Source organism: Coregonus lavaretus, assembly GCF_964263955.1.
Source record: "Coregonus lavaretus genome assembly, chromosome: 2".
Classification (NCBI taxonomy): Eukaryota; Metazoa; Chordata; class Actinopteri; order Salmoniformes; family Salmonidae; genus Coregonus; species Coregonus lavaretus.
Genome location: NC_139989.1, coordinates 84,790,663 through 84,811,637, shown reverse-complemented (window position 1 = coordinate 84,811,637; position 20,975 = coordinate 84,790,663). Strand labels below are relative to the sequence as shown.

The window sequence follows — 20,975 nt, the reverse complement described above, 5'->3', positions numbered from 1 at the left end:
ATATATATATATATATATATATATATATATATATATATATATATATATATATATATATACACACATACATACACACATACATACACACATACAGTGAGGGAAAAAAGTATTTGATCCCCTGCTGATTTTGTGATTGACAGTTCTTTTGTGTTTCTTTCATTTGCGAATAATCGCACCAACTGTTGTCACCTTCTCATCAAGCTGCTTGGCGATGGTCTTGTAGCCCATTCCAGCCTTGTGTAGGTCTACAATCTTGTCCCTGACATCCTTGGAGAGCTCTTTGGTCTTGGCCATGGTGGAGAGTTTGGAATCTGATTGATTGATTGCTTCTGTGGACAGGTGTCTTTTGTACAGGTAACAAACTGAGAATGTGTACTTCCTAATATAAAAGGCTTATCAGGACTGATAAGAAGACAGGATGAAGTAGCATGCTGTGTCTCAACTAACAATGTTATGCAGACTTTCTTTAGAAAAGGTGAAGGTTTGTCTGCCAGACCTACCAGGAGAATCTGGACATTTTCTGCGACTTGGAGACGATGTGGTGGTAAAGGATTAAGGAAGTAATTGATGGACAACACCCAAGTGGGAAGGTTAGTAATAGGTGATGATGGCTACCTTGATGGAAGGGCAAGTAAGAGAGAGAGATTCCTAGATCTATATGGACCATTGGAGGACTTTTCTAACGCAGAGGAAGGTGGCACCGCTTCGGCAGAGCATTGTTTTGTTTTGTCTGTGTGTTTTTGCAGCAGGGAATATTGGTACGATGACAGAAGAACACAACAACAGAGAGACGGTGATAAATGGAGAAGGACTCTGGAGGTATGGATAGAGGGGAGATTGAACAGGTATCATGTCAACCGATGCAACAGATGGCTACGAGGAAACTGACGATTAGAGATGAGGATACTGTTGATGACAAGTCAACAGTCTCTTTTGTGTAGCTTCACTCCGTAGCCCACATACTAGTCTGTCTCTAATGATGTCATTTAGAACAGCATTCAACTCAGTGTTCTGGTAGTTTCTTTAATGCTGCAGCAAACATTGTTACTGATTCTCCCTCTTCCTGATGTCTCCTGTGGAACCTGAACCTTTCAGCATTAACTAGTGGTTCTGGTGAAAAATGTCCTTTAAGTATCTCCACAATATCCCCATACGTCTTATTACCTGTTCTGTCTGGCTGTAGCAGGCTGCCTAGTAAATTAAATGTCTTTGGCCCCATTACACTAAAACTTGTAGGCACAATGTTGTCCTCATCCATGTCATTTACAAGAACAAAATATTCAAACCGTTCTGTATATGAGCTCCACTGTTCAATACTTTCATCAAACTGTCCAATGTTTCCAACAATTCCAATAATTTTTTGTTTCTCAATAAGCTCCTGATTGTCACTCACTTCAATATTGTCCTCAACCAAAGCAATATTTTCCTCAGTCACGTGATCTTCATTCCCTTCACTCACTGACGTTTCCTCCTAAATTCACTCATTTAGCAGATTTAATTAAAAGGTTTGTCTTCACAGCTGAATAAATGTCCTCCCTTTAATCACTGTATGTTCCTCCCTTTTTAATCACGTTGTTTTCCCACTCCGATGTCCGTCTCGAGTCCTTTTCTGCCGTCAATGACGATGTTAACTCCAGTGGTGGAAAAAGTACCCAATTGTCATACTTGAGTAAAAGTAAAGATACCTTAACAGGAAATGACTCAACTAAAATACTACTTGAGTAAAAGTCTAAAAGTATTTGCTTTAAATATACTTAAGTATCAAAAGTAAATATAATTGCTAAAATATACTTAAGTATCAAAAGTAAAAGTACAAGTAATTACAAAATAATTTCAAATTCCTTACATAAAGCAAACCAGACAATTTTCTTGTTTTTAAAATGTACGTTCAGCCAGAGGCAAACTCCAACACTCAGACAATTTACAAACAAAGCATGTGTGTTTAGTGAGTACCCCAGATCAGAGGCAGTAGGGATGTTCTCTTGATAAGTGCGTGAATTGGACCATTTTCTGTCCTGCTAAGCATTCAAAATGTAACGAGTACTTTTGGGTGTCAGGGAAAATGTATGGAGTAAAAAGTACATTATTTTCTTTAGGAATGTAGTGAAGTAAAAGTAAAAGTAGTCAAAAATATAAATAGTAAAGTCAAGTACAGATACCCAAAAAAACTACTTAAGTAGTACTTTAAAGTATTTTTACTTAAGTACTTTACACCACTGGTTAACTCTCTTTCTTAGCTAGCTCGACTATGCACTTGCCTCTGCTAGCAATACACTGTGCTAACATTAGCCTATTCTGTACCACAGAAAATATCAGTTTTAAACAGGTGTAAAAACCCACTTCTTCCAGACAGAATAGTTCCTGTAGATTCAGACTTACTCATCGCCAATATTTTGTTATGTCTCGTGGGTTTCATAACCACGTCTGTATAACAATTCAATAATGATGAGACAGGAGACAGGAATCAGTTCAACCATTTATCTGGAACGTGATCATCTCAACACATACAAACCCCCATGATGCTCTGCAGCACAATCCCAATATACAACAAATACATAGATAAGTAAATGGACACGAAACAAAACTCAGAGAGGAATTTAAATGTTCAGTTGTAGAAAGTAGGGCCATGGGATAGGGTCAGAAAGGTCAGTATGTTTGATAACTGGTTACAGAAGTGACATAACAAGCATAAGGTCCATTATAACACAGTGAAGTAGAGGTGGGAGCTAAAAGCAGACATGGACAGTGAGACGGTGTGCGGAGGTCAGGGGTGAAACACTAGATCAGGACAGGTAGAAATGGCAGGGCTGGAAATAGACACAGAGACACATTCTGATCATGGCTCAGACCTGACCTGAGACACCCAAACAGAAGATGCCATAGCAAAGTCCTGTCCAGTAGGCTATATGGGATTTCCTTTCATCAAAATCCAACACATGGAAATGTTTCAAATGTGTGTGTGTGTGTCCAGTGTGTGTGTGTCCAGAGTATGTGTGTGTGTCCAGTGTGTGCGTCCAGTGTGTGTGAGTGTGTGTGTCCAGTGTGTGTGTCCAGTGTGTGTGAGTGTGTGTGTGTGTGTGTAGGTGTGTATGTGTGTGTGTCCAGTGTGTGTGTCCAGTGTGTGTGTGTGTGTCCAGTGTGTGTGTGTGTCCTGTGTGTGTGTGTGTCAGGTGTGTGTGTGTCAGGTGTGTGTGTGTGTGTGTCCAGTGTGTGTGTGTGTGTCCAGTGTGTGTGTCCTGTGTGTCCAGTGTGTGTGTGTGTCAGGTGTGTGTTTGTCCAGTGTGTATATGTGTGTGTCGTGTGTGTGTGTGTCCAGTGTGTATGTGTGTGGGTCCAGTGTGAGTGTGTGTGTGTCCAGTGTGTGTGCGTCCCCAGCGTATGTTTGTGTGTCCAGTGTGTGTGTCAAGTGTGTGTGTGTTTGTGTGTGTCCAGTGTGTGTGAGTGTGTGTGTCCAGTGTGTGTGTGTGTGTGTGTCCAGTGTGTGTGTGTGTCCTGTGTGTGTGTGTGTCCTGTGTGTGTGTGTCCTGTGTGTGTGTGTCCAGTGTGTGTGAGTGTGTGTGTCCAGTGTGTGTGTGTGTGTGTCCTGTGTGTGTGTCCTGTGTGTGTATGTGTGTCAGGTTTGTGTGTGTACTGTGTGTGTGTGTCAGGTGTATGTGTGTGTCCTGTGTGTGTGTTTCCAGTGTGTATGTGTGTGTGTCCAGTGTGTATGAGTGTGTGTCCTGTGTGTGTGTGTGTCAGGTGTGTGTGTGTCCAGTGTGTGTGTGTGTGTGTTTGTCCACTGTGTGTGTGTGTGTGTGTGTCAAGTGTGTGTGTCCAGTGTGTGTGTGTCCAGTGTGTGTGTGTCCTCTGTGTGTGTGTGTGTGTGTCCAGTGTGTGTGTGTCCAGTGTGTGTGTGTGTCCAGAGTGTGTGTGTCCATTGTGTGTGTGTTTGTCCAGTGTGTGTCCAGTGTGTGTGTGTGTGATCAGTGTGTGTGTGTCCAGTGTGTGTTTGTCCGGTGTGTGTGTGTTCAATGTGTTTGTTCAGTGTGTGTGTGTGTGTGTGTGTGTGTGTGTGTGTGTACAGTGTGTGTGTGTGTTCAGTATGTGTGTGTGTGTGTGTGTCCAGTGTTTGTGTGTGTCCAGTGTGTGTCAGTGTGTGTGTCCAGTGTGTGTGTGTGTTCAGTATGTGTGTGTGTGTGTGTGTGTCCAGTGTTTGTGCATGTCCAGTGTGTGTGTGTGTCCAGTGTGTGTGTGTGTGTCCAGTGTGTGTATGTGTGTCCAGTGTGTGTGTGTGTGTCTCCAGTGTGTGTGTGTGTGTGTCAGTTTGTGTGTGTGTCCAGTGTGAGTGTGTGTGTGTGTGTGTACAGTGTCCAGTGTGTGTGTGTCCAGTATGTATTTAACATGGTTATTATTTACAGGGACACTGAGTCCCCATCATACCAAACCCAAAACCCTGGATAGAGGGGCTCAGTGAATGTGGAGTGGAATGTGTTCAGGTGGGTCAGTGTGTCAGAGGAGACTCTGTAGAAGGACAGAGTGCCGGCTGGCCAGTCCAGATACACTCCTACTCTGTGGGAGCTGGAGGAGGGGACGTCTATGGTAGTGGACTTATTATTGTGCCAGGCAGAGTAACTGTTGTCAGAGCAGATCAGACTCCAGGACTTGTCATTACATCCAAGCCAACTGTCATCACCCCCTCCTCTCCTGCTGATTCCTTTATATGTCACTCCTATAACAACCACACCCCCACTCCACTCTACCTCCCAGTAACAGCGCCCAGTCAGACCCTCTCTACACAGCACCTGTCCCCAGTCCTCAAATCTCTCTGGGTGATCAGGATACGGCTGCTCCTCTCTCCTCCATGTCACCTTTCTGTTCTCCTCAGACAGAGAGAGGCGTCTGTTTACTGTGTTTGGGTCCAGTGTGAGATCACAGACATCTGATGGATGAAACCAGACACAATATTAGAAATCATCATCATTCACATTAGAATGTTAACTCACTTTTCACTAATTCATTTAATGTAGATGTTTCTAGGTATCAAAAGGAGAAGTTAAGGTAACTTGAGACTTGTTGAATGATCATATGTTATACTGTATGGTAATATAAAACACACTTATTCCCATTAATTACACACACACTTACACTGAACACACACACACACACACACTGGACACACACACACATCCTGAACACACACACACACACACAATTACACTGAACACACACACACACACATCCAGAACAAACACACACACTGGACACACACACACTTTCATGCACGCATATTTAATATGTAACAGGAACACACCACACACACACACATTTCTAATGTAACAGGAACGCGCCACAAACAGACACACACATTGTCAAAGCAACTCTTTGTAAACTTTGGTGTCCCTGATTTCTGCTTCTGTACAACTACAGCTGATATTTAATATGACCAAGTAAGTAATGATGGTGGTCTTTGACTTTGACTTCACTTGAATTAAGACTTATTCTTAGTCATATTCTTCACAGCAGTCAACACTCACATTTTCTAAGTCCAGGTTTCATTGTGTTCTCTCCACCATGTTCCACACTGTAGCGGTAAGCAGAAGAACAGACAGTCATTGAGTCATACACCTGAACTCACACACACACACACACACACACACACACACACACACACACACACTGGACACACACACAAACTGGAAACACACACACACACACACACACACACACACAAACAGTCAGTATATACATTTGTCCAAGTGTGTGTGTGTGTGTGTGTGTGTGTGTGTGTGTCCACTGTTTGTGTCCTGTGTGTGTGTGTCCAGTGTGTGTGTGTGTTTCCAGTGTGTGTGTGTGTATGTGTCCAGTGTGTGTGTGTGTCCAGTGTGTGTGTGTATGTCAAGTGTGTGTGTTTGTGTGTCCAGTATGTGTGTGTGTGTGTGTACAGTGTGTGTGTGTGTGTGTCCAGTGTGTGTGTGTGTGTGTATTTGTCCAGTGTGTGTATGTGTGTCCATTGTGTGTGTGTGTCCAGTATGTGTGTGTGTGTCCAGTGTGTGTGTGTGTGTGTGTGTCCAGTGTGTGTGCGTGTGTGTTTGTCCAGTGTGTATGTGTGTCCATTGTGTGTGTGTGTCCAGTGTGTGTGTATGTCTAGTGTTTGTGTGTGTGTCCAGTGTATGTGTGTGTCCAGTGTTTGTGTGTCCAGTGTGTGTGTGTGTGTGTGTCCAGTGTGTGTGTGTGTGCGTGTGTGTCCAGTGTGTGTTTGTGTTTGTGTGTGTGTCCAGTGTATGTGTGTGTGTGTGTATGTGTGTGTGTGTCCAGTGTGAGTCCAGTGTGTGTGTTTGTCCAGTGTGTGTGTGTGTGCGTCCTTTGTGTGTGTGTGTGTGTGTGTGTCCTTTGTGTGTATGTGTCCAGTGTGTGTGTTTACAGTGTGTGTGTGCGTGTGTGTCCAGTGTGTGTGTGTGTGCGTGTGTGTCCAGTGTGTGTGTGTGTGTGTCCAGAGTGTATGTGTGTCCAGTGTATGTGTGTGTCCAGTGTTTGTGTGTCCAGTGTGTGTGTGTGTGTGTGTCCAGTGTGTGTGTGTGTGCGTGTGTGTCCAGTGTGTGTTTGTGTTTGTGTGTGTGTCCAGTGTATGTGTGTGTGTGTCCAGTGTGAGTCCAGTGTGTGTGTTTGTCCAGTGTGTGTGTGTGTGTCCTTTGTGTGTATGTGTCCAGTGTGTGTGTTTACAGTGTGTGTGTGCGTGTGTGTCCAGTGTGTGTGTGTGTGCGTGTGTGTCCAGTGTGTGTGTGTGTGTGTGTCCAGTGTGTGTACTGATACACGTGCACACACACACACACTGGACACACACACACACACACTGGACAAACACACACACACACGACACACACACACACACACACACACACTGGACACACACAGACACACACACACACACACACACTGGACACACACACACATACTGGACACACACACACAATGGACACACATACACACACACACACACAGTCTTTATATAACTTAGTCCAAGTGGTGGTCAGAATGTTTGTCTTAACTAGCCTGATAACTCCAACATGTCTGATATGAACATTGACATAAACCCTCTACATACTTGAGTTTCTCCAGTCTGCAGTGTGGATCCTCCAGTCCAGCAGAGAGCAGTCTGACTCCTGAGTCTCCTGGGTGATTGTAGCTCAGGTCCAGCTCTCTCAGGTGTGAGGGGTTTGACTTCAGAGCTGAGACCAGAGAAGCACAGCCTTCCTCTGTGACTAGACAGCCTGACAGCCTGCAAAGAGTCAAATCATATTAAAACCACCCTGCTATTCTTTGGTGGTCAAAATAGTGGCAGTATATTTTTTTCTACATATTCAGATACATCTGTGTCCTGAAACCTGCCATATCTATTGATATATTAATGTATCATTATTAGAAATGACAAATTATCAAAGTATTGCTTGTAGATAGAACATTTTTTAGTACAAATATTTGAGTAATCTGACCAGAGCAGTTTAAAAAGCAGTATCAGTCAAAAGACAGACAGTGAGGTATCAGATTTAGATTGTATTGAGTATACAGTCCACACCATATCTATTTTGACAGTGAAGCTAACATTTTAAATGTGGCTCTATACTCCAGCATTTTGGATTTGAGATCAAATGTTTCATATGAGGTGACAGTATATAATGTCACCTTTTATTTGAGGGTATTTTAATACATATCTGTTTCAACATTTAGAAATGAACGCACTTTTATGTATCTAGTCCCCCCATTTGAAGAAGTCATAAGTATTCTGACCAGTTCACTTATAGTGTATTCAAGTAGTCAAAAGTTGAGTATTTGGTCCCAAACTCGTTGCATTTGCAGTTTGTTTTGGTTGTGTTTTGGGTTATGTTTTGCCCAATAGTAACTGAATGGTGGATGATGACTGGAGTAATTTTCTGTCTAAGTGAGTAATTAGCATGTTTCTAAACACTACTAAATTAATCCTGATGATGCCATGATTAAGAATAATCATGAATGAATCATGAATAATAATAAGTGAGAGAGTTACAGAGGCTACAACAAAACATGCTAACCTCTCACCATTACCAATAACAGAGGGGGTATGATCCTTGTTCCTCTGTAACTTTCTCATTCATCATCATTCACGATTCATTCATTAATGTAGAAGTGTTCAGAAACATCTTCTATTCTTACTGACAATACAAGTGAAGTGACTCCAAAATGACAGGACATTATTCACCATTCAGTTTCTATTGGGAAAAACATAATCTAAAACACAACTAAAACAAACTGCAAATGCATTCAACAAGTTTGTAGAATCACAAGCTTGATGTAATCACTGCAGGCAAATAATATTGGACAAAATACTAAACTTATGACTAAATGAATCCTAGTGTGTGTGTTTGTGTGTCCAGTGTGTGCCTGTGTTCAGTGTGTGTGTGTGTCCAGGTTGTTTGTGTGTCCAGTGTGTGTGTGTGTGTGTGTGTGTTCAGTGTGTATGTGTGTGTCCAGTGTGTGTGTGTGTGTGCGTCCAGTGTGTGTGTGTGTGTGTGTGTGTGTGTGTGTGTGTGTCCAGGTTGTTTGAGTGTCCAGTGTGTGTGTGTGTGTCAAATGTGTGTGCGTGTGTGTCCAGTGTGTGTCAAGTGTGTGTGTGTGTGTGTGTGTCCAATGTGTGTGTGTCCAGTGTGAGTGTCCAGTGTGTGAACCAAAACAAACTACAAATGCATTCAACACGTTGTAGAATCACAAGCTTGATGTAATCACTGCAGGTAAGGAATATGGGAACAAATACTAAACTTATGACTACTTTAATACAATATAAGTGAATATGTCCAAATTATTATGACTTTTTCAAATGGGAGAACTAGACACATGAAGTGCTTTCATTTTTAAACAGTAAAACAGATATGTATGAAAATACTCTCAAATAAAAGGTGACATTCTGTACTGTTGCCTAATATGAAACATTCCATCTCAAATCCAAATTGCTGGAGCATATGACCAAATGTAAAACTGTAAGCTTCACTGTCCAAACACATATGGTGTGGACTATGTGTGCCTGGTAAACACATGTGGATCTGGTGAACAGTTATCACTTGTTGACCAACAACAGGAATACTGACCTCAGAGTCTCCAGTTTACAGTGGGGATTCCCCAGTCCAGCAGAGAGCAGCTTCACTCCTGAATCCTTCAGGTCATTGTTACTCAGATCCAACTCTCTCAGGTGTGAGGGGTTTGACTTCAGAGCTGAGACCAGAGAAGCACAGCCTTCCTCTGTCACTCCACAGCCTGACAGCCTGCAAAGAGATCATCATGATTTCACAAACTGTTAATTTAACACCAGTAGTGTAGAAGGACAATGGCAGATGCATTTGGTTTATTCTCTTAAACAACATATAGATTAATCTTCCGTCTCCTAGAATGGTATGGTCATATTGTTATACTAATATGAACATCAATGCATTGATTCAATATGTTTTTCAATATATATCAAATACATATTATAATACATATATTTCTCTAAACTTAACATTTCCTCCTGATGATTAGTACTTAAATGTCATTTTATGTACTCACAGAGCAGCTCTGGAGGCTTTGACCACTGGCAGCAGCCTCAGAAGACCTTCCTCTGATCTGGAGTATTTCTTCAGGTCAAACACATCCAGCTCATTTTCTGAAGTCAGCAACACAAATACCAGAGCTGACCACTGTGCAGGTGACAGTTCTTTTGCTGAGAGACTTCCTGATCTCAGGAAGCTTTGGATCTCCTTCACTAGAGAATGATCATTCAGTTCATTCAGACAGTGGAACAGATTGATGCACCTCTCTGGAGAGGGATTCTCCCTGATCTTCTCCTTGATGTAATTGACTATTTCTTCATGGCTCTGTGAGCTGCTTCTTGTCTTTGTCAGTAGACCTCGTAAGTACTTCTGATTGGACTCCAGTGAGAGGCCCAGAAGGAAGCGGAGGAAAAGGTCCAGGTTTCCTGTCTCACTTTGTAAGGCTTTATCCACAGCACTCTTGTAGACAGTAACTTCAGGCTTGTCTCTGAACAGTGCAAAAAAGTTCCTGGTTGATTGAGGTTCGGCCATTAGATTCTCATTGTTGTTGATGAATGAGAGGAACACATATACAGCAGCCAGAAACTCCTGAATGCTCAGATGCATGAAGCAGTAGACCTTGTCCTGGTACAGCCCACATTCCTCTTTAAAGATCTGTGTGCACAATCCTGAGTACACTGATGCGTCATTGACATCAATGCCAGCCCTTTTCAGGTCTTTTTTATAGAAAATCAGATTGCCCTCAACAAGCTGTTGAAAAGCCAGTTTTCCCAGTGACAGAATGCTCTCTTTATTCCAGTGTGGACCTGTCTCTTCTTTCCCAAGATACTTTTCATTCTTCTGTTTGGTATGAAACTCCACAAGGTGTGAGTACATCTCAGTCAGTGTCTTGGGCATCTCTTCTGTCTTGTCTGTACTCAACATGTGTTCAAGGACTGTTGCAGAAATCCAACAGAAGACTGGAATGTGGCACATGATGTGGAGGCTCCTTGATGTCTTTATGTGTGAGATGATTCTGCTGGCCAGGTCCTCATCACTGAATCTCTTCCTGAAGTACTCCTCCTTCTGTGGGTCATTGAACCCTCGTACCTCTGTCACCTGGTGAACACACCCTGAAGGGATCTTATTGGCTGCTGCAGGTCGGGTAGTTATCCAGAGGAGAGCAGAGGGAAGCAGATTTCCCTTGATGAGATTTGTCAGCAGAACATCCACTGAGGTTGACTTTGTGACGTCACAACATATCTTGTTCTTCTGGAAGTCTAGGGGCAGTCGGCACTCATCCAGACCATCAAAGATGAACAGAACTTTGTACTTGTCGTAGTTGGAGATTCTTGATTCTTTGGTTTCCATTGAGAAGTGATTGAGAAGTTCAATCAAAGTGTGTTTTTCCTTTTTCATCAAATTCAGCTCCCGGAAAGGGAATGAAAATACAAATTGGACATCCTGATTTGCTTTTCCTTCAGCCCAGTCCAGAATGAACTTCTGCACAGAGACTGTTTTTCCAATGCCAGCGACTCCCTTTGTCAGCACAGTTCTGATAAGTTTGTCTTGTCCAGTTAAGGGTTTGAAGATGTCGTTACATTTGACTGCAGTCTCTGGTCTTGCTTGTTTCCTGGTTGTTGTCTCAATCTGTCTCAGCTCATGTTCATTATTGACCTCTCCTGTTCCACCCTCTGTGATGTAGAGCTCTGTGTAGATCTTATTGAGAAGTGTTGGGTTTCCTTGTTTAGCGATCCCCTCAAATACACATTGAAACTTCTTCTTTAGATTAGATTTGAGTTCACGTTGAAGAATCACAGCACGCTCATCTGAATCTAGAAATAACACAGAACATATTAATATTACGTCTGTTTTAATGCCTACAGTATTATAGGACTGTTATAACATTTTAAATGATAATACTTTATTCTCTTAACTGACTGTATAAATGTGTAAATGTTTTCATAATGCATTACACACTGGTGTGACTGATTATATTATTATGATCTTTCTCTCTCTCTCTCTCTCTCTCTCTCTCTCTCTCTCTCTCTCTCTCTCTCTCAACACAACACAACACATCCCTGCTGCTACTTGATGAGGTCACTAGGTGTTGTGTTAAGGCTGCTACAATATCACTGAGTTACACAGCTACTTTAGCTGTACTTTAGCTACAGCTTTTAAATGTTCTAAAACAGCATTCAACATGAGGCAGACAGCTCGTACTTTTCTCCAGTGTGTCAGCAAGCTCCTTCTGGTTCATTTTCCTCAGGACGTGCAGTGTGATCTTCAGAGCCCCCTCTCTGGCACTGCTCTCCTGCTTCTCATCTTCAGCATCCACCACTTCCTTATCCTGCTTCTGACTCTCAAAGCCTTCTGGGAGTTCTGGACTAAGAATCCTCTTGAACATCTTCAGCTCGTTCTTCACAAATGTCATAATATTCTCTTCAAGCAACTGAAATAAATCAAGTATATAAGTTAAGCAAGAGACTAAATGCTTTCTCATTAACACATGAATGAATGATTGACAGATCAACTTTACTTGATGTAAACAAAAACAAATGTACATAACAGGACCACATACACTGAATATGGAGTCCAGGTCTGTTTGATGACTCTGGGAAGACTGACCACTGAGAATCTCTGACTCTGATCTCTCCTGTTGGTTTCTGTGGACAAAACATCAGATTACGTCTCCTCTTTCAGGGAGTACACACACACACACACACACACACACACACACACACACACACACACACACACACACACACACACACACACACACACACACACACACACACACACACACACACACACACACACACACACAGGGAGGGAATGTTGTGTTACTTTAATATTGTTTCAGGACTATGAAAATGGAAAAAAGGTTTAGCCTATGGATTATGAAAACCACAAAAATAAATGGTAAAATGGGAGAGGAGAAATGACTAGAGACAGTGTTGTTTAACTCACTGACCATGACCCATGAGTTCTTCTTACCTTTGTTCACTAGAAAAGTCTCCCTCTCTGAAGGATATAGGAGGTTTCATAGACTGGTCACTCTTCATGGACACACAGCTGGGTACAGGGGAGGCTGGTCTCTCCTGCTTGATTGGGCTTCAACACAACAGAGACAAACATTACATCTCTCATCTACTCTGAGCTCAGATGGGGAAACTTAAGAAGAGTTTCATTCTAAAACGCAATTTTCAGAAATGTTGGTAAATTAGCTAATATTCTTTAAAGAAATTATGAAAGAGATTGGTGTGTTTTTTCACTATCTAATCATGGTATGGGGTTGTTCAATGACAGACATGTATTTGTTTAAAATCTATCACTTGATGGTTTCATTTCAGAGACAAATAATGTGTTTCTTTTGTAAAATGCTATATATCTGCCTCACTCTCAGAGAAATCAGAAGTATTGCTAGGTTTTACACAGTAATAAATGTAACAAATAACTACATTTGTAATAAAGTACTGTACACATGTACAACATTCAATACAGTAATATGAGATCTGTATGTAAAACATTTACATTTGACATTTTAGTCATTTAGCAGATGTTCTTATCCAGGACTGGTTTCCCAAAAGCATCTTAAGGCTAAGTTCATTGTTAGAATCTTCCTAGGAGCATCATAGATGCTTTTTTGCCCTTCCGCATGACTTTATACACAGAAGATCTCTAGTAAACATAGAATCACATGGTTTATCCGTCTCTTTGTGACCGCAGATAAATTCAGAACAAAGTTGAGTACAAATACAAAGTTGCCAATGTCTTTGCAATTGATTCAAACAAGGGACGTATACAAATTTGTTTCAAATGAACACCAAGATGACTGCATTAAAATATAAACAGTAGGCTATAGGCCTATTTCAATCAAATTGAAATACATTTAATGTTCAATCAATTGAGTTCTATTTTTCTACTTGTAGACTACGGTCTGTAATTTGTCTCAATATATTTCATGATGTGTAGCCTAACATGTGCCCAATGATGTGCCAAATCTGTGATTTAGAATAACTACCTCAATATTTGCAGCTGTAGGTGGTAATATCTCTCTAGGAGCTAATCTGTCATCAGTATTGGGAACTAATTATATGGAAAAATTTGAATGGGGAAAACTGATCCGAGTGCAGCGCTCCCCTTCTTTCGATCCTATCAGTATCGACACATGCTCCACCGGACGTGCAACCTTGCTACTCATCCAGTTTTTGCTGGTCTGCCTGCGGATCTGAAACTCTGACCTGTTCACCGGACATGCGACCTTGTCCCGAACCTGCTGTTTCGACCCTCTCTCTCTCTCTCCTTCTCTCTCTCTACAACACCTGCTGTCTTGACCTCTGAATGCTCGGCTATGAAAAGCCAACTGACATTTACTCCTGAGGTGCTGACGTGTTGCACCCTCTATAACCACAGTGATTATTATTTGACCCTGCTGGTCATCTATGAACATTTGAAAATCTTGAAGAACGATCTGTACTTAATGGCCATATCCTCTTATAATCTCCTCCCAGCACAGCCAGAAGAGGACTGGCCTCCCCTCAGAGCCTGGTTCCTCTCTAGGTTTCTTCCTAGGTTCCTGCCTTTCTAGGGAGTTTTTCCTAGCCACCGTGCTTCTACATCTGCATTGCTTGCTCTTTGGGGTTTTAGACTGGGTTTCTATATAAGCACTTTGTGACAACTGCTGATGTAAAAAAATTATTCTGGGAATGCATATGAAGCAAACCAGGCCAGGGTTTGGGGTTTGAGAAGTCAATGAGAGGTAAAAATCACTTCCTTAGTTGTTCATTTTGAAAATGTTCTGTTTTAAGTAGTTAAACAAACGGACACATTTTCATGTTAGTCAAAAACAACTTTTTATCGAAGGAGTGCCTTTGATTTGACATCCAGCACATGTGCAGTTCGGCACAAGACGACCATTAGACTCAATGACGTATTTCTGCGCATGAGCTTCAAATCAAATCAAATTGTATTTCTCACATGCGCCGAATACAACAGTGGTACACTTTACCGTGAAATGCTTACTTATGAGCCCTTTCCCAACAATGCAGAGTTAAAAAGTCACAAAAATTCACTAAATAAAAAAAGGAAATAGTAACATAATAAAATAACAATAATGAGGCTATAAGGAGTACCAGTACTGAGTCAATGTGCAGGGTACCAGGTAGTTGAGGTAATAACTAGACTATATACAAGGAGTACCAGTACTGAGTCAATGTGCAGGGGTACCAGGTAGTTGAGGTAATAACTAGACTATATATAAGGAGTACCAGTATTGAGTCAATGTGCAGGGGTACCAGGTAGTTGAGGTAGTAATGAGGCTATATACAAGGAGTACCAGTACTGAGTCAATGTCCAGGGGTACCAGGTAGTTGAGGTAATAACTAGACTATATACAAGGTGTACCAGCACTGAGTCAATGTGCAGGGGTACCAGGTAGTTGAGGTAATAACTAGACTATATATAAGGAGTACCAGTACTGAGTCAATGTGCAGGGTACCAGGTAGTTGAGGTAATAACTAGACTATATACAAGGAGTACCAGTACTGAGTCAATGTGCAGGGGTACCAGGTAGTTGAGGTAATAACTAGACTATATACAAGGTGTACCAGTACTGAGTCAATGTGCAGGGGTACCAGGTAGTTGAGGTAATAACTAGACTATATATAAGGAGTACCAGTACTGAGTCAATGTGCAGAGTACCAGGTAGTTGAGGTAATAACTAGACTATATACAAGGAGTACCAGTACTGAGTCAATGTGCAGGGGTACCAGGTAGTTGAGGTAATAACTAGACTATATACAAGGTGTACCAGTACTGAGTCAATGTGCAGGGGTACCAGGTAGTTGAGGTAATAACTAGACTATATATGAGGAGTACCAGTACTGAGTCAATGTGCAGGGTACCAGGTAGTTGAGGTAATAACTAGACTATATACAAGGAGTACCAGTACTGAGTCAATGTGCAGGGTACCAGGTAGTTGAGGTAATAACTAGACTATATACAAGGAGTACCAGTACTGAGTCAATGTGCAGGGGTACCAGGAAGTTGAGGTAATAACTAGACTATATACAAGGAGTACCAGTACTGAGTCAATGTGCAGGGGTACCAGGTAGTTGAGGTAATAACTAGACTATATACAAGGAGTACCAGTACTGAGTCAATGTGCAGGGGTACCAGGTAGTTGAGGTAATAACTAGACTATATACAAGGAGTACCAGTACTGAGTCAATGTGCAGGGGTACCAGGTAGTTGATGTAATAACTAGACTATATACAAGGAGTACCAGTACTGAGTCAATGTGCAGGGTACCAGGTAGTTGAGGTAATAACTAGACTATATACAAGGAGTACCAGTACTGAGTCAATGTGCAGGGGTACCAGATAGTTGAGGTAATAACTAGACTATATACAAGGAGTACCAGTACTGAGTCAATGTGCAGGGGTACCAGGTAGTTGAGGTAATAACTAGACTATATACAAGGAGTACCAGTACTGAGTCAATGTGCAGGGGTACCAGGTAGTTGAGGTAATAACTAGACTATATACAAGGAGTACCAGTACTGAATCAATGTCCAGGGGTATCAGGTAGTTGAGGTAATAACTAGACTATATACAAGGAGTACCAGTACTGAGTCAATGTGCAGGGGTACAAGGTAGTTGAGGTAATAACTAGACTATATACAAGGAGTACCAGTACTGAGTCAATGTGCAGGGGTACCAGGTAGTTGATGTAATAACTAGACTAAATACAAGGAGTACCAGTATTGAGTCAATGTGCAGGGTACCAGGTAGTTGAGGTAATAACTAGACTATATACAAGGAGTACCAGTACTGAGTCAATGTGCAGGGGTACCAGGAAGTTGAGGTAATAACTAGACTATATACAAGGAGTACCAGTACTGAGACAATGTGCAGGGGTACCAGGTAGTTGAGGTAATAACTAGACTATATACAAGGAGTACCAGTACTGAGTCAATGTGCAGGGTACCAGGTAGTTGAGGTAATAACTAGACTATATACCAGGAGTACCAGTACTGAGTCAATGTGCAGGGTACCAGGTAGTTGAGGTAATAACTAGACTATATACAAGGAGTACCAGTACTGAGTCAATGTGCAGGGGTACCAGGAAGTTGAGGTAATAACTAGACTATATCCAAGGAGTACCAGTACTGAGTCAATGTGCAGGGTACCAGGTAGTTGATGTAATAACTAGACTATATACAAGGAGTACCAGTACCGAGTCAATGTCCAGGGGTACCAGGTAGTTGAGGTAATAACTAGAATATATACAAGGAGTACCAGTACTGAATCAATGTGCAGGGTACCAGGTAGTTGAGGTAATAACTAGACTATATACAAGGAGTACCAGTACTGAGTCAATGTGCAGGGGTACAAGGTAGTTGAGGTAATAACTAGACTATATACAAGGAGTACCAGTACTGAGTCAATGTGCAGGGGTACCAGGTAGTTGAGGTAATAACTAGACTATATACAAGGAGTACCAGTACTGAGTCAATGTGCAGGGGTACCAGGTAGTTGAGGTAATAACTAGACTATATACAAGGAGTACCAGTACTGAGTCAATGTGCAGGGGTACCAGGTAGTTGATGTAATAACTAGACTATATACAAGGAGTACCAGTACTGAGTCAATGTGCAGGTTACCAGGTAGTTGAGGTAATAACTAGACTATATACAAGGAGTACCAGTACTGAGTCAATGTGCAGGGGTACCAGATAGTTGAGGTAATAACTAGACTATATACAAGGAGTACCAGTACTGAGTCAATGTGCAGGGGTACCAGGTAGTTGAGGTAATAACTAGACTATATACAAGGAGTACCAGTACTGAGTCAATGTGCAGGGGTACCAGGTAGTTGAGGTAATAACTAGACTATATACAAGGAGTACCAGTACTGAGTCAATGTCCAGGGGTACCAGGTAGTTGAGGTAATAACTAGACTATATACAAGGAGTACCAGTACTGAGTCAATGTGCAGGGGTACAAGGTAGTTGAGGTAATAACTAGACTATATACAAGGAGTACCAGTACTGAGTCAATGTGCAGGGGTACCAGGTAGTTGATGTAATAACTAGACTATATACAAGGAGTACCAGTATTGAGTCAATGTGCAGGGTACCAGGTAGTTGAGGTAATAACTAGACTATATACAAGGAGTACCAGTACTGAGTCAATGTGCAGGGGTACCAGGAAGTTGAGGTAATAACTAGACTATATACAAGGAGTACCAGTACTGAGTCAATGTGCAGGGGTACCAGGTAGTTGAGGTAATAACTAGACTATATACAAGGAGTACCAGTACTGAGTCAATGTCCAGGGGTACCAGGAAGTTGAGGTAATAACTAGACTATATACAAGGAGTACCAGTACTGAGTCAATGTGCAGGGGTACCAGGTAGTTGAGGTAATAACTAGACTATATACAAGGAGTACCAATACTGAGTCAATGTGCAGGGGTACCAGGTAGTTGAGGTAATAACTAGACTATATACAAGGAGTACCAGTACTGAGTCAATGTGCAGGGGTACCAGGTAGTTGATGTAATAACTAGACTATATACAAGGAGTACCAGTACTGAGTCAATGTGCAGGGGTACCAGGTAGTTGATGTAATAACTAGACTATATACAAGGAGTACCAGTACTGAGTCAATGTGCAGGGTACCAGGTAGTTGAGGTAATAAATAGACTATATACTAGGAGTACCAGTACTGAGTCAATGTGCAGGGTACCAGGTAGTTGAGGTAATAACTAGACTACATACAAGGAGTACCAGTACTGAGTCAATGTGCAGGGGTACCAGGTAGTTGAGGTAATAACTAGACTATATACAAGGAGTACCAGTACTGAGTCAATGTGCAGGGGTACCAGGTAGTTGAGGTAATAACTAGACTATATACAAGGAGTACCAGTACTGAGTCAATGTGCAGGGGTACCAGGTAGTTGATGTAATAACTAGACTATATACAAGGAGTACCAGTACTGAGTCAATGTGCAGGGGTACCAGGTAGTTGATGTAATAACTAGACTATATACAAGGAGTACCAGTACTGAGTCAATGTGCAGGGTACCAGGTAGTTGAGGTAATAACTAGACTATATACTAGGAGTACCAGTACTGAGTCAATGTGCAGGGTACCAGGTAGTTGAGGTAATAACTAGACTATATACAAGGAGTACCAGTACTGAGTCAATTTGCAGGGTACCAGGTAATTGAGGTAATAACTAGACTATATACAAGGAGTACCAGTACTGAGTCAATGTGCAGGGGTACCAGGTAGTTGAGGTAATAACTAGACTATATATAAGGAGTACCAGTACTGAGTCAATGTGCAGGGGTACCAGGTAGTTGAGGTAGTAATGAGGCTATATACAAGGAGTACCAGTACTGAGTCAATGTCCAGGGGTACCAGGTAGTTGAGGTAATAACTAGACTATATACAAGGTGTACCAGTACTGAGTCAATGTGCAGGGGTACCAGGTAGTTGAGGTAATAACTAGACTATATACAAGGAGTACCAGTACTGAGTCAATGTGCAGGGGTACCAGGTAGTTGAGGTAATAACTAGACTATATACAAGGAGTACCAGTACTGAGTCAATGTCCAGGGGTACCAGGTAGTTGAGGTAATAACTAGACTATATACAAGGAGTACCAGTACTGAGTCAATGTGCAGGGGTACAAGGTAGTTGAGGTAATAACTAGACTATATACAAGGAGTACCAGTACTGAGTCAATGTGCAGGGGTACCAGGTAGTTGATGTAATAACTAGACTATATACAAGGAGTACCAGTATTGAGTCAATGTGCAGGGTACCAGGTAGTTGAGGTAATAACTAGACTATATACAAGGAGTACCAGTACTGAGTCAATGTGCAGGGGTACCAGGAAGTTGAGGTAATAACTAGACTATATACAAGGAGTACCAGTACTGAGTCAATGTGCAGGGGTACCAGGTAGTTGAGGTAATAACTAGACTATATACAAGGAGTACCAGTACTGAGTCAATGTCCAGGGGTACCAGGAAGTTGAGGTAATAACTAGACTATATACAAGGAGTACCAGTACTGAGTCAATGTGCAGGGGTAAAAGGTAGTTGAGGTAATAACTAGACTATATACAAGGAGTACCAGTACTGAGTCAATGTGCAGGGGTACCAGGTAGTTGAGGTAATAACTAGACTATATACAAGGAGTACCAGTACTGAGTCAATGTGCAGGGGTACCAGGTAGTTGATGTAATAACTAGACTATATACAAGGAGTACCAGTACTGAGTCAATGTGCAGGGGTACCAGGTAGTTGATGTAATAACTAGACTATATACAAGGAGTACCAGTACTGAGTCAATGTGCAGGGTACCAGGTAGTTGAGGTAATAACTAGACTATATACTAGGAGTACCAGTACTGAGTCAATGTGCAGGGTACCAGGTAGTTGAGGTAATAACTAGACTATATACAAGGAGTACCAGTACTGAGTCAATGTGCAGGGGTACCAAGTAGTTGAGGTAATAACTAGACTATATACAAGGAGTACCAGTACTGAGTCAATGTGCAGGGGTACCAGGTAGTTGAGGTAATAACTAGACTATATACAAGGAGTACCAGTACTGAGTCAATGTGCAGGGGTACCAGGTAGTTGATGTAATAACTAGACTATATACAAGGAGTACCAGTACTGAGTCAATGTGCAGGGGTACCAGGTAGTTGATGTAATAACTAGACTATATACAAGGAGTACCAGTACTGAGTCAATGTGCAGGGTACCAGGTAGTTGAGGTAATAACTAGACTATATACTAGGAGTACCAGTACTGAGTCAATGTGCAGGGTACCAGGTAGTTGAGGTAATAACTAGACTATATACAAGGAGTACCAGTACTGAGTCAATTTGCAGGGTACCAGGTAATTGAGGTAATAACTAGACTATATACAAGGAGTACCAGTACTGAGTCAATGTGCAGGGTACCAGGTAGTTGAGGTAATAACTAGACTATATACAAGGAGTACCAGTACTGAGTCAATGTGCAGGGGTACCAGGTAGTTGATATAATAACTAGACTATATATAAGGAGTACCAGTACTGAGTCAATGTGCAGGGGTACCAGGTAGTTGATATAATAACTAGACTATATATAAGGAGTACCAGTACTGAGTCAATGTCCAGGGGTACCAGGTAGTTGAGGTAATAACTAGACTATATACAAGGAGTACCAGTACTGAGTCAACGTGCAGGGGTACCAGGTAGTTGAGGTAATAACTAGACTATATACAAGGAGTACCAGTACTGAGTCAATGTGCAGGGGTACCAGGTAGTTGATGTAATAACTAGACTATATACAAGGAGTACCAGTACTGAGTCAATGTGCAGGGTACCAGGTAGTTGATGTAATAACTAGACTATATACAAGGAGTACCAGTACTGAGTCAACGTGCAGGGGTACCAG

At 41.7% G+C, this 20,975-nt stretch overlaps 2 protein-coding genes and 1 long non-coding RNA gene across 3 annotated transcripts in view; 1 reads left to right on the top strand and 2 right to left on the bottom strand.

Moving 5' to 3' along the window:
* The window catches only part of LOC311142441, a 1,015,744-nt gene that overhangs the window by 457,138 nt on the left and 537,631 nt on the right, over positions 1–20,975 (top strand). The gene's annotated exons all lie outside the window — the stretch shown is intronic.
* LOC311099458 (stonustoxin subunit beta-like) lies at positions 4,392–5,639 on the bottom strand (the record flags this gene model as incomplete). Its single annotated transcript, XM_084140143.1, has 2 exons — positions 5,514–5,639; positions 4,392–4,918 (listed from the first exon to the last, which is right to left on the bottom strand). The coding sequence occupies exons 1-2, from the start codon at positions 5,590–5,592 to the stop codon at positions 4,392–4,394; spliced, it is 606 nt and encodes a 201-aa protein (XP_083996269.1). The 5' UTR covers positions 5,593–5,639.
* LOC311141428 (NLR family CARD domain-containing protein 3-like) lies at positions 9,051–12,657 on the bottom strand. Its single transcript, XM_084176754.1, has 5 exons — positions 12,510–12,657; positions 12,094–12,178; positions 11,736–11,964; positions 9,550–11,347; positions 9,051–9,269 (listed from the first exon to the last, which is right to left on the bottom strand). The coding sequence occupies exons 1-5, from the start codon at positions 12,575–12,577 to the stop codon at positions 9,065–9,067; spliced, it is 2,385 nt and encodes a 794-aa protein (XP_084032880.1). The 5' UTR covers positions 12,578–12,657; the 3' UTR covers positions 9,051–9,064.

What these genes read in the sequence shown, in the direction of transcription:
- LOC311141428 (XM_084176754.1), bottom strand. Translation starts at nt 12,577, where the DNA reads ATGAAGAGTGACCAGTCTATGAAACCTCCTATATCCTTCAGAGAGGGA. An exon ending in GACTTTTCTAGTGAACAAAG is followed by an intron (nt 12,179 to 12,509) that starts GTAAGAAGAACT and finishes TTTTGTCCACAG; the next exon opens with AAACCAACAGGAGAGATCAG. An exon ending in TGCTGACACACTGGAGAAAA is followed by an intron (nt 11,348 to 11,735) that starts GTACGAGCTGTC and finishes TGTTATTTCTAG; the next exon opens with ATTCAGATGAGCGTGCTGTG.